The following is a 13256-nucleotide window of genomic DNA, read 5'->3' on the forward strand; positions in this document are numbered from 1 at the left end:
ACAAAATTTGGGGTGGTTAAACACAACGTGAGCCTGGGAGGGAGCAAAAACCAACAGCATCCATCCTGAAACTCCTGCTGGTCCTGCACATGCCTCCTCTATGAGCTTCAGTTATGGCTCTGTTAATATGGTTGCTGTGCAAAACTACTTCCCTGGACAGAACCAAGAGTAAATGAGAAGTCTGGGTTGTTTTAGGATGTCCTCTGTGACTGTGCGACTGGTGTGAAATAGTTGGGAATCATTTCAATGTCTGTCAAGCGCCTCTCGCTATCTTACTGCCAAGCAGACAGCTCGCAATGAACAGGTTAAGGGGACTACTGATCACTTTGCCATTTTTAATAGCTTTTGATTTTTACCAGCAGTTGGAGGGGAGGGAGCTGCTTTGCAGGGAAATACTGGAGAATTGTCCCCTGTCTAAAGGGTTGTCTTTGCTGTGATGTGACAAGACAGAGTCCTTGGAGGAAGATGTAAAGCACAGCAGGTGAGCAGAGGCAGTGGCTGGTAGGCTCTGAGATGCTCTGCCCTGCTAATGAGAAGCCCAACAGCCATACATTTTGCGTTTGGCAATGAAATGTGAGTGAAAATAGCTGGTACTCCACTAGAAATTAGACAAAACTTACAAGGCACCAAGAATGTGGGATTTTCCAATGGTTTCTACCTGTACGGGGAGTTCTTACAGCGTTTGATACAAACCTCTTGCTAAAACTGAAACTGAATCATTTAGAAAAAATTCTTAGATTAATAGCATTGCACTTAAATCTTGAGAAATTCCGTTCTGTACTTCCAGTCATCAGCTTTTATATTGCAGGAGATGTTCTGTATCTTTTTTAGCTCTTAAAGAGGTTGAGCTGTGTGTTAGCAGAAATCCAAGCCGTCGTTGCTGGAGAAGCTTGGGTTTGTACCTGTGGGATGCATTGTGCAGCGTGTGAAGCATCCCCTGACTGCTCGCTGAGAAGTTTGGTGTTGCGTCACGCATTGTACGCAGTTTTAGAGCATTGTCTGGTTGCATCCAAAGCAGATCATTTTTAATGTCTGTCTGCGGTAGTTTCACCATTTCATCTCCTGCCTGGTACTAAAACAAGCTTTTTAAAATAAAACCTACGTCAACAAGGCAGAAAAGCTTCCGAATAAATGTTTCCTGTATCCAGACTTTGAAGGAAGTATCTACGCTGTCAAGATAAATCCCAGAAACACCTAAAATAGATTATCTTAATTTCATATGGCAGAAGTGTGTGGACTGGGATGTGGAACTTCCTAATTTTGCTTCTTGCTTTCTTCCATTCCCACTCACAAGATGACACTCCTGTATCTTAATCACTTGTAGCTGTAGTGTACTGGGAGAGCCTTCATGTGCCTCATGAGGGTCTTCTCAAAGATCTTTCACCCTCCAAGAAAGTTCAAAGCCCATAAAACAAAACTCAGAGAATAAATCCACATCGTTATCAAGCAATCACTACCCAGCAAAGTGTTTTCTTTTGTTCCTTTTCTCAACCCTTTATTTCCTGATCCCCCAAAGAAAATCCTACACACACTCATTAAATATAAATGTCAGTAGTTAAAAAAATAAAATGAAACAAATCTGATGTGGCAATAGGTTTCTGATCTCTGGGTGACGAGCATTTCAAACAAGGAAGCCATGTAAAATAATGAAATAATGGTCCCTTTGAAGCCAAGGCGTGCAAGAGATTGGTTTCGAAGTGTTCACAGTAACGAGTGTCTTTCTGCTGGGTGTCTTGGGCTTTGCGTGGAGCGTGGCCGGCGCCGTGCAGAACTGGCTGTGACAGTGAAAGGGAGCAAAGAGGCTCCTCTCGCAGTGCTGATCCCTGCTGTCAGTGTGACAGGCATCTGAGCTGCAGGAAAAACTCCTCTGTCAGATTGCATATTCCCTTCGTTTACAAAATCTCCTGTGATCACAGCTTGAGATGAACAGAAGCAGGGAACATACGGGATTTATAGACCTGATCTTCACTGGCATCTTCTGAGTTTTGTGGTTTTGCTAGGAAAAACAGATCCAAGGCATTTGCTTGTGGTGAATGAAAATAAATTTCAGCTCTGGCATCTCACACACCTCCTGACTGATTTACTACGTGATCCCGAGCTGCGAGGAACTGTGTGCATCTGGGGCACGAAGAGGCAGAGAGATCTGACTTGGGGTTTCAGCACCCCCTGGTGTGGGTGCCTCAGTTTTCCTCCCCCTCTTGAGTGCAGTTGACCTCCATTAGCTTTCTAATGCAATCCCTTCTAGCAGCAAAAATTTCTGCTTTTTCAGTTAATGGCGTACTGGTGTACATTTAATGGTGTAAATTACAAATTACAGAATCACAAATGGTGTACGTTTAATGGTGTAAATTTGACTTCCGAGTATTTTTGTCACCTATTGATTAATGCAGCTTTTTATCTCGTTCCCGTTGCTGAAAGCTTGATCTCTTATCTGCGAGCACCGAAGGAAGGGCTCCAGCTCTGGGAAAAAGTGGCTTCAGATTTTTTACCATAATGCTGAAATCCCAGCAGAGAACCATCGAGGCTCATGTGCTCATGCCCTGTAATACCATACAACAGCTCTCTAGCAGTGAGCACGAAACACTGCAAGGCAGCTGAAAACTTGTCCTTTGCTGGGGTGCCTCCTGTTCCTGAAACTCTCCCCGCACAGCCAGCCGGTCCTTGGCATGCGTTAGTCTGCACGTGAGCCCGTTTTTCCATTAGTCCCATGCTACGTCAAAGGAGACACAGGCCATGTAACGTAGGCTTTGTCCCTTTGTGCTTTTAGATTTAGGTAAAATCACAGCTTCCTTTTATTTTACGCTTCAGTGGTGCTGCAGCAGTTAGCGAGGAGGCAAGCGGAGCTCTGCTTGCGGCAGGCTCTGCTGCTTGCTAGTAGCAGCTTCTCAGCCACGAGCTAATTACAGCTGAGAAAATGAGAGAGGAGAAATAAGAGACGCTTCAGATAAAGCATCCTTCCCAGCTTGTGATTTTGAAGCTGGAATGGAAGAGGGCCTGGGAAGGGATTATTAACGTACATAAATGGCACCTGAAGAATTCAGCGTTGAATTACGGCGAAGCTGTTGCAGTTTGGAGAAGGAAGCCGTGAGCGGCACATCTGCTGCTCTCTGGGAGCTCTTTCTACTCTCACCTTTCCCAAGTGGTCGCAGCCGAAGCAGCTGCTGCCAGGTGCCCGCTCTGCCTCCCGCTCCTGCCTTCCTGCGGGCATCCTCACTGGGCACCGCATCTGTGGTTGCAGGCAGAGGGTCGCTTCTGGTAGGTTTATCGCCTTGTGCACGTCAGCCTCAAAGCCCCGAGGCCTTCCAACGGCCTTGTTCACACTAAAATTTGAGGCAGCACGCTAGCAAAAAGGCCGCAGTGCACCAGGAGACGCGCTGCTGCTCGGCTGCCCTTGGTCTGAACAACGCCAGTGCCATGGGGTGGCCCCGGGTGACGCAACCCCTGGCTCTGCCTGCACCGTGGTGGGGTTATGGCATCCTACTCGCTTGTATTTTACGTTCAAAATGCCAAGTGGAGCAGGGTGTCAGCGTTAAGCACTGCCAGAGGTGTGGAACTCGGAGCGCTGTTCAGTTGTCGTGGCCGGGGTGCCGAGGAAGGCCTGGTGCTGTCGGCGAGGCTGGGCATTTCTAACACAGCGTGGGAACAAGCGTGTTGTCACCAGCCATCCTCTCGTCAGGCTCACATGCAGTGAAATTCCCTGTCTCCTGGGGGTTTTGCTGTCCCACTTCAGTGACTCGCAGCTGCTTTGTCGGCAGGAAGGTACAGCACAGGATCCGCAGTGCTCTGAGACAGGGATTCAGGATAAAAAATATCTGGGTGCCTGTGGTATCGAGCCCTTTTTGTTCACTTGTTCTGTTTGTTTGCTTTTAAAGAAAAGTGAGTTTTCCTCCAATTTTGAATTGGCAAGGAAGACAGACTTCGGATCTTTAAATTGTTCCCAATCCCTCCTAATAATAGCTTTGAGGATGTCTGGAAATAGCTTTCTGATGGAAGGCTGAAGCCTCTTCTTTAGTGTAAGGCAGGCATCCTGTTGCCTCCTCTTTTCTGTCGAGATTAGCGTGGTGGTTAAATTGTGTTCCCCTGGAGGCTCGCATAAGTGTCTCAGCTAACTGAAAGACCAAAGCTGCTCAGCTTGCTGGCTGCAGTTGGTATGTGACAAACTTGCTTTGCTTTTGGAGAAAAATAACATTTCTTTTAGGATTGTTGGTCGATGACTTTGTTGTCAGTGTGTTCCCAAACAAGCTTTATCAAGAGACGCAGATTTCAGGCTCTCCCAGGGACGAGTAGCACATGCCTTCGTCTCTTCATGTCACCTGGGGGATTTCTTCCAGCCTCGTACCAGGGCCAACAACCAGGGCCTCAGGTCTGGCCACCAAGGCCGTTGTTTTGAAAACGAAGCTGCGGAGTGAAACCAGAGACCGACTTATCTCGGGTTATCTGAGCCCGTGTTGCTTCAGTGAGAAATCTGCTTCAGTGCTTGCTGCAAAGCAAAGAGGAAGGATGGTCTTGTGATTTATTTAAGGGAAAAAAAAAAAAGAGGATGGACTGAATCAGGAATCCAGCCTTCTAGCTTCTGACTCCAGCGATGGTAAATGTCAGCTTCAGCCTGCGTACTGCTTTTCATGGTGGCCATGATGGTGGCCCTCTGAACAGGGACATCATTCAGGTTTCTACTGAAGCCACCAAAAGTTTTTAGCACTTTTTTCTTCCAGCAGTAGCGTGTAAGCATTCGGCAAACGTAAAGACTGTCACTGCTTTTCTAGGCCAATTGGATTTTCTGCCTTTTTCAGTTTTAGCTTTGCAGGTGTAGATTGCCATCTATTAATCTGTTCTTAGTCACATTTTGTGTACTTCCTGGGCTCTACTCAGCACACTGAAAGCTTGTGCTTTTGGCTGCCAGTGAGAATGAGTATGGTGCTTCTGAAAACTTACCTTTAAAAAAAAAATCTTTCTATTCCAAATTCCCAATGCAACAGGCACAGTCATGAACTGTACCCTAGAGAGCTAACCCCATTGATGGCAGTGGATACTGTGCTTTGGAGATGCAAACTGTTGACAGAGTAGAACATGTTGTTGCAAGTAGAATTTAAATCCCAAATAAGAACAATAAAGTGTCAAAAAGGAGATGTAAGCAGACTTACAGAAAGCAAGATGGATCTAAGCCCTGTGTTTCGTTGTTTTTGTTTTTCCTCTGTATGATGGTACACGTTTGTAATTGAAATACTTTAATCTTTGGTGAGCGAGGTGCCTGTCTTGCATACAGATAACAGAACAAGGCGTCAGGTCAGGATTTCCAGACTTTTGAGTTTAAAAAAGATTGCTAACACCCAGGGGGGTTGTGCTTTCGGTTGCTCGGTGAATCTAGTTGAAGCAAAGGAAGAACGAAATGGGTATCTGGAGTCTGAGCTACCGATGAATAAACAGGATAAAGAAACTGGCACGCCTAATCTGAGCAAGACTAGCAGGCATCTCCTGGGTTTCTGAGGTTCAGTGTCGGGATGTTCTGTATGTACTTGCATGTCTTGATCACACCGTGTACATAACACGATCTGCTGGGTAAGAATAGTCTGCAGTTGTTGAACCTTCACTCACAGCCAACATGTGGTGCTGTGCGTCTGTCTGCAAGAATTTCTAGACTGCCAGTGGCCTTTTAATGTTTAGGCATTTCACTTCAGTTTTATACGTGGTATAAAGAGAAGTTGCTAGAGAGTTAAAAATGAAACTGGTTTCTCTTCCTACTGATCTCTTTTGATGCAACACAGTATACGAAGGTACTGATTTCCTCTAGAGATTAATTTTCTTACTTTATCCACTTGGGTTTAGAAGGCCAGCGTGTATTTATTGGAGTATGCGCTACCCTAAGCTTGAATAATTGAAACCTCTCGTAGGTTCAGGGCCATTTGTGCTGGTGTTACGTGAGGTTCTGAACCTCGCTGGACTTTACACTGCGGCTGGGTGTGGGTTGACGTGTCTGTGACTGGTTGCCTTCCTCTTAGTCACACGCAAGCATTAAGGGAGCTGGTTAACATGCTGCTTGCTTTCCGTAGGCATCAAACATCCAAGCCTCCTGCAGTCTGTTTTTTTATAGAAACAAGACTCGAAGCCTATGTCTTTGTTAAACCTCCCCCTGGCATTCCAGGCTTGCTGTTTTCCAGGGCTGTATTCTCCCAGGTTGGTTTGGGCTTCACTTCAGTGTTGAAATAACCAAAATAAGGAAGCTGCCTGCTTCTGGTACAGCTTTGCATTAAACTGCTTCTTCTGACGGAGCAGAGGGCCCCAGAGAGCGATGTCTCAGGGATGGAGCATGCAAGTGTGAGGAGGAGCGTGAACTGCCAGCATGAGGAAGGCAGCTTGCTTGCTGCCTAACCATGCCCAGCAGCAGAGAGCCCAACTTCCACGGTGCCTGTGGCTTGCTTGAGCCCGCCGTGATGCCGGAGTGCACCCAGCCATACATACGGGTGTGTGTTGGAGGCACGTTGTGTATGGGTGTGTATTTGAGGCACGTTGAATTGACAGGCTCGTTGTTTGGCTTCTGCAGCAATGCGACTAAGCCACGTGCTCAGTCCTTACAGTTTGTACCATGAGTATGGTGAGAGCATTTTTTCATTTTCTGGCTCCAAGCTGTCATTCCACAAGAAACTCATTTTCAGTTGTAAGCGGGGATGTTTCCTAGCTTGCTTTCTGGTTGATGGGGAAAGTTGGAAAATGCGCTCTGAATTTACCCAAACGTCTCCAAAATCAGAAAGGGATGAAACTGGGTTTAAAAAGTACCTCTTTTTTTTTTTCTTTTGGGGTATCTTTTTCCTCCTTTCTGGCTTGGGGCATTAGGCAAGCAGTGCTGTAATGTCAGGCTGAGCTCTATCAGAGCTCCTCTGGTGGGTGCCCGTCCCCGTCCTGGCCTGCAGTGGTTCTGGGGCCCAGCTGCTGAAACAGCTCCGAGTGAGGACTTCGGCGTTATTCCTGCCTTTTCTGTTTGACTTTGCATAAACACAAGGACACCGCATATCCTGTTCGCTCTGGTTTTCCCATCTGTTTGAGAACAGTGGAGATCAGCGATTTTCTCTTGGTTCCAGAGATGAGGGCTGTTAAACTTGTTGTCGGAACAAAAGCTCACATGGGCATTGACAGGATGGACAGCTCGATTGCAGTGACCTTTTCTGTGGACATAAAGAAGAAAAGCAGAGACGGTGGGAATTGAACCTGAAGCGTTGTACTACTTCAAGCGGAGCAGTTGTGGATTTCGTTGGCAGTCCAGGCTGACGGGGGTTTCCTGATGGGAAGTGGTGGCTGTGGTTTTGTGGCGCGTTCCTCTTCCTCCTGAGGAAAATGGAAGACGTGTAGCAGGAGGCTGGGTTGGATCTTCCTGTTCAGGCTATCACTTACGTTTTGGGGTTGGTAGTGATGTGGGCTTTCTTTTTACCATTGGGGGTTCGGTGTATTGGTTACGTTGCTTCGAGTGTCCCCAAATGTACACTCTTGTCTTGCAGTGAGCACAAAGATTCCTCGGAAAAGAAACACAAAGACAAGGAGAAAACCAAACACAAAGATGGCAGCTCAGAGAAACACAAAGACAAACACAAAGATAAAGACAAGGAGAAGAGAAAGGAAGAGAAGGTAGGTGTCTCCTGTGGGACAGATGAGAGGATAGTTCTGGTTTATACTGCTGAATGGTGAAAAGTCAGTGGGGTGCAGGTGGCTTATTTATGCCTCAGAGTTTTTATGAACCTGGAGAGAGGTATCCCAACACTGATGACTGGAGAGATGTGTTTTGTGGAGTGCTAGATGAGAAGATACAAGGGCTTTATCTGCAGGTATTGGAAATGGAAACAGTTCCTCAGTGGAGCTGCGTCTGCTTGTTTTACATTTTTCCATGTTAGTATTTTTCACTTTGCCAAACTTAAATTCAGAGACAAGGAAGGAAAAAAATCTGTTAATCTCATTCCTTCTGTATGAGGATAAACAGACAAGCATTGAATGTTGGACTGATTACACACTTCAGTTCCTTACATAGCTGGGAGTCAAGGGCCAGAAAATACTGAATCAACTAGTACTTACAGAAAATGTTGGCTCTTTGGTGCGTCGTGTTGTTCTCAGGACTGCAGGGGATAAAGATGCCCTTTGGTTCCTTCAGCAAATTAAGTATCCTGACCATGGTATATGTTGGAAAAACAAGGTGCTCTGGGCAGTGCTAATCAGCTCCTGCTTCTCTTGCTTTTCAGATGAAATCATCTTCTGGCGATATAAAGATAAAGAAGGAAAAGGAAAATGGTTTCTCCAGGTAAGAAATAAGGTCTATGATCTGAAAAAAGTAGCATTTTGGGCTTTTTAGGTGCTCAGTTTTGACTACTCTCACATGGTCTTGGGGAAAAAATTGTGAATTCTTTTGACCCCTTCAGATGATATATCCTTCCCATCTAAGGGAACTGGTAATTGATCCACTGACTTAGTAACTAGAGATGGAGCTGTTGAACACCTGGTGTCTGCCTGCACATGCTGGCTTTGTCCAAGTATCAAATAGTTGATTTCTGCTGAGAACAGATTGAACCATGGAAAAATTGATAGCTGGACTTGAAAGCATCTCTGTTGTAGCTGTAAAAATGGGTACTTGAATCCTGCGAGTGGTCTTTTGGAGATGGGACCTTGTAAAGGCAGTCCAGATTGCCTTTGAGTGTCTTTCATGTAAGTGACTAGAGGCTAAAGCCTTTCCAGGTAAGGGAAATGGTTATGTAAAATGAGGTGCCTTCAGAAAAATTCTAATGTCTGCTGAATTCCTCCTACATATAGAGCTTCCTGGACTTAGGTGTTGGATCAGTCATCACTGAATAACTTTATTAAAATCCTGAAGTGGGTAATTGTTAGAAAAATGTTTTTTCTTAATATTTGACCAGCTAATATCTGCCACTTAACCAGTGACATTTTTAAGGTGGTGCATCTGGTCCACTGACATACTGGAGATGTATCTGGTGTGATAGGTGTGTCTGTGTGTCCATATCTGTTTTCAGGAAGTATTTTTAATTATATCCAGTTCTGAGTCCACTTAGAAAACCAATAATTAAAAAAAACCTTCTTGTCTCACCATGTTCTGTGGATGCAGAGAGTTTGGGAGAAGGCATCTGTCTAGCCGGTGCCTGTTAGTGATTCTTTCCACATTTTGAATGTGCCCTCATCCGTTTCATTTTCTTACTCCTGTTTAAAAATGCAGACTCCGTAGTTATGCTTGGCACAGGAAAGAGGCGCCCTCTCCAGGCCTTTTGGAGGATACTCTGGAAATAAAGCAATGATGTTTAGGTGTTTCATGGTGTAGGAGACTATTTTTATAATGCTTTCTAACCTCTGCCATTTGGCAGAATTTCATGCATGTGTTAGCCTTGTCAGGGACATTGGATATTCTCACGTCAAAGTAACTGGGCCCTCTTCTGGTCTGAGTGTTTTCTGTGTTTAAAAAAAAAAAAAAAAAAAAAAAGCCTGGAGGAATCATCACTATTGTGCCTTCTTGAAGGCCAAGATCTGGCTAAGGGCAATTATTCTTATTCTCCAGCTGAAATGTTCTTTTACAAGTTCAGATGGTTTTGATTTTCTTCTTTAAGAGTTGGTAGGATGAGCAATATTACAACCTCGGGAACAATGCAAGTCAAGGTTCAGCTTGCTCATACAGCTCCTTTCTTTTAATATTTTCATGCTTTATTTCCCACTATTGCAAAACATTGGGAAATGTTTCAGTATTAAAATAGATAAAATTCCTAACAGCTTAATAAACAGTACTACTAGGTTTCTGCCTGGAAGAGAAAACAAATGGGACAAATCTCTTTTACCATAGATGTTTTGCAGCTGTCTGCGTGCTGCAGACTCGTGTCTTAGTTGATCATACGTGATGCCGCAGAAATGGCTTCTTACAGTAGCACGGCTCTGTTTGCTCTGAGTTGCATCTGCCAGCACTGCAGTGGATTTACAGCTGTGAAAGAGCAAACTGTCTTGTTCTGCTTCATGGGCACATTACCAGCTAAAATAAGACTCCAGAATGTCTCTTGCTGTCTGTGATCTACAAAGCAAAATGCTGCTTTTTTTTCTCCCACTCCACCCAATCGCAGAACGTGTGTGTTGACTTGGAAACTGAGTCAATTTGATACAGAAATTTCGGATTGAATATGAATAGGAAAGCCCAAGATGGCACTGTTACTTTTTGTACCTGAGTAGAGTAGCACTAAGTGCTTCAAAATGTAATTTTGGACTCTTTGTGATGTCTTTTTATTTATGAAGATAAGTGAAATGCTTCTGTGAAATCGAGAAATAATGAGCCTGTTTAAAGAGAGAGTCTCTCTACCCACTCATACTGTATTTTTCTGCTATTACTGGTGTCTGGGGGACATTATGGCTGAAAGCGTTGAGCCTAATTTAATATTTGTGGTTTGAGAGGAACAGGATTGTTTGCTTCCCGCAGTTTGGATAGTGAAAATAGACTAATCAATTTACCTTTGCCAGATCTTTGTTTCCTTCTCTGCTTTTCATATGCCTCAATATTTAGTTGGCAAAACATTCAGGAGAATAGCTTTAAAGTCTCTACTTACTTGACGATCTTTTAGTTTTATCAGGCTCAGTAAGGATATTGAGCTGAAACTACGTAACATTCCTATGTGACTACACACACGCATGGATTTCAGTTTTGTTTTAGAAGTGCTACAGTTGCTTTTACTCAGAACCTCAAAGAAACAATGAAATCCAAGCTGTTTGTTGAAATCGATCCTGGCGTTGCTTGAGAAATAGCAAATGTGTAGATGCTGAAAGGTTTTTTCCTTGTGCTCTCTGTGGAAGTTCGGAGAACAATGCACCTCAGGTGTTTGGGGTCTGAGGAAGACAACCCAGACCAGAACTGGAAGGACGTGTCTTTTTTGCAGATTATCATTTCTTAAACTGAGTTGGTGTTGGTTGCTATGAATCTTGCTGTTTGAAGTTTAGAACCACCTTTATTTCCTTTTGTAGTCCGCCACGTATTAAAGATGAACCAGATGATGATGGATTTTATGCTTCTCCTAAAGAGGACTCCAAACCACTCAAGAGACCTCGAGAAGATGATGAGTAAGTGGCCTGGGTACTGGTGACTTGAATGCTTGCCTTTAGTTTTAAAAGCAGAACACTAAGGGAGCAGGTAGGAGATCAGATATTCAGCATGTGCTGGTTCAGATGTGGGACTGAAGATCTGAGACCAGTTGCCTTATTCTGTGAGAAGCTCTATGAGCAGGGCAAGGGTAGTATTTGTGCTGTCTATGGAAAAATACCATTATCTGCTTCTGCAGAGAGTGTTGGAAATTACTGCAGTGTTAGTAAGTAATAATAATAAAGAGAAAAATACGCAGAAGGTAAATGGAACAAAGACAGTGATGAAGACTGTAAAGCCTAAACCTGAACAAGTGAGGTATTAATGCTAGCTAAGTGGCTGCAGTGGCTTCTGTTGGATGAGGAAACAACTGCTCAAGAGGAAGAAAATGCAGTCAGCCTATTCAGGGTAGGGAGGAGGTTTGCATGCGCTGCTTGACATGATTCCGTTTTAAAAAGTTCTAAATACATTGTGGGTTATGCTGAGGGTTTGTCTAAATCGAAAGAAAAATACTCATGATGTTTGATATATAGTAGCTCACCCAGTAAAATAAAAGTGCTGCTCCATCGTGCTGCGATCTGTCACCATCCATGTACGTCCAACTTTCAGATGGTGTGACCTCGTTAGAGGTCTCGAGTTAAAGGGCTGGAGGAGTTTAACCATAGCAGCATTCTGTTCCTATGTGGTAGTTCTCAGTTTCCAAGAGAGACGGGTGTGACATCTTTTCTTTTGTGTAATCATTTGCTGCCTTCTGTTAAGTTTTCATGACCTCCCATCTTGTGCCTGCAATGGAAAGATTAAGAATTTGCCAGCAGTCAATTTTGCTATTGTTCAAACTAGTGGGGGATGCAAAAATCGGGCCTTGTGGGCAGATCCCAGACTGATGACTAGAAGAGGGGCAGCGGGTTGGAGGGGAACATGCCACTAAGCTTTTGCTGATTTATCCCATCCCATGCAATCACTGGGTGCCTGCTAATGCTCTTGAATGGGTTCTTCCTCAAGGAAGATTTGTGCTTCAGCAGTCTGAAAGTTCTGGACAATTATTTGCAGCAACAGCCCCTGTTTGTTTGTTTTCTGTAGGCTGTTCTCCTGGATAGGGATTATTCAGCCTTCTGAAAGAGCAGGGCACAAAATTATGTTCTTTAGAGATTAAATATGCCAGTAATACTATGAACTTGCACACAAGTTTTGTATGTGTATGATTTTATTTTTATACTCAAAAGTTGATTATTTTCATCAGCTAGTTTCTGTTCTTACAGTGCTGAGTACAAACCCAAGAAAATCAAAACAGAAGACATAAAGAAAGCAAAGAAAAGGAAACAAGAGGATGAAGAGGTAATGCAGAAGACAAGCTTATTTCTTGCAAGAAAAGCAAGACTGACAATTTGGTGTTGAATTATGTAGAGCAGGGGGAATCTGATTCAAGGGAAAAAAGGCAGGGACCAGTCCTGGGACAAAGCTGCATGTGGTAGATCCACGCTGATTGTGCGAGTTAACTTGTCTGTGCCATAATGGATAAAGTCAGGAGAAGCTTCTCTCCTAGACATAAAACAAGAGATGGAGAAGATGCCTCTGGAATATGAACTCACAGCCTGTTCTTGGCAGTTCAGTCTTTCTGTTAAGAAGCTTGTAGAGGGTAGAGGAGCCTTATTAACAGTATCTGGTAGTTGCACAAATGATGTAGCACAGTTCAGAAGCAGAGGAGATGAAACCTAGATTAGCTGCTAGAAAGACACAGGTTTTAGATGAAGCCTAGGATGGAAATTAGGAAAGGGAGTTGGCATTGAGAGGTTAGCCATAATTTGAGACTAAAGGTCTGTGCTGCTGCATCTAGCAAAGCCACCCTTGTGAAGCACATGTTGCAGGCAGCCTCTGGTAGCATGGTTTATTCTCTAGTTTTTAACAGAAGTGTCTCTATAGTGAACGTGTACCATACATTCCCAGAAGCCACCTTACAGTGCTACAGCTGTGCTTTGTAGCATTTGCCAGAGTAGATACAACTCATGCAGGCCCAGGAGGGTGTTCCTATAACTGAACAATCGTGTTACTGTGGCCCAGACTTGCTGCTTATCAGGTGAGGCACAATAACTGGCTTTGTGCGCTTAACATGCCCCACTTCTATAGCAAAATAATTTGGCTTAAAACTTTGAAGTGGGGCCAGCAG

The 13256-nt window shown here is 44.2% G+C and overlaps 1 protein-coding gene across 1 annotated transcript in view; it reads left to right on the forward strand.

Moving 5' to 3' along the window:
• The window catches only part of TOP1 (DNA topoisomerase I), a 65682-nt gene that overhangs the window by 33613 nt on the left and 18813 nt on the right, over positions 1 to 13256 (forward strand). Inside the window, exons 4-7 of the mRNA XM_032198233.1 lie at positions 7488 to 7614; positions 8220 to 8278; positions 10978 to 11073; positions 12352 to 12427. Coding sequence (XP_032054124.1) covers positions 7488 to 7614; positions 8220 to 8278; positions 10978 to 11073; positions 12352 to 12427 — 358 coding nt within the window. The remainder of the gene's footprint in view (positions 1 to 7487; positions 7615 to 8219; positions 8279 to 10977; positions 11074 to 12351; positions 12428 to 13256) is intronic.

The sequence above is a fragment of the Aythya fuligula genome, chromosome 16, assembly GCF_009819795.1.
Source record: "Aythya fuligula isolate bAytFul2 chromosome 16, bAytFul2.pri, whole genome shotgun sequence".
In the NCBI taxonomy this organism is placed as follows: domain Eukaryota; kingdom Metazoa; phylum Chordata; class Aves; order Anseriformes; family Anatidae; genus Aythya; species Aythya fuligula.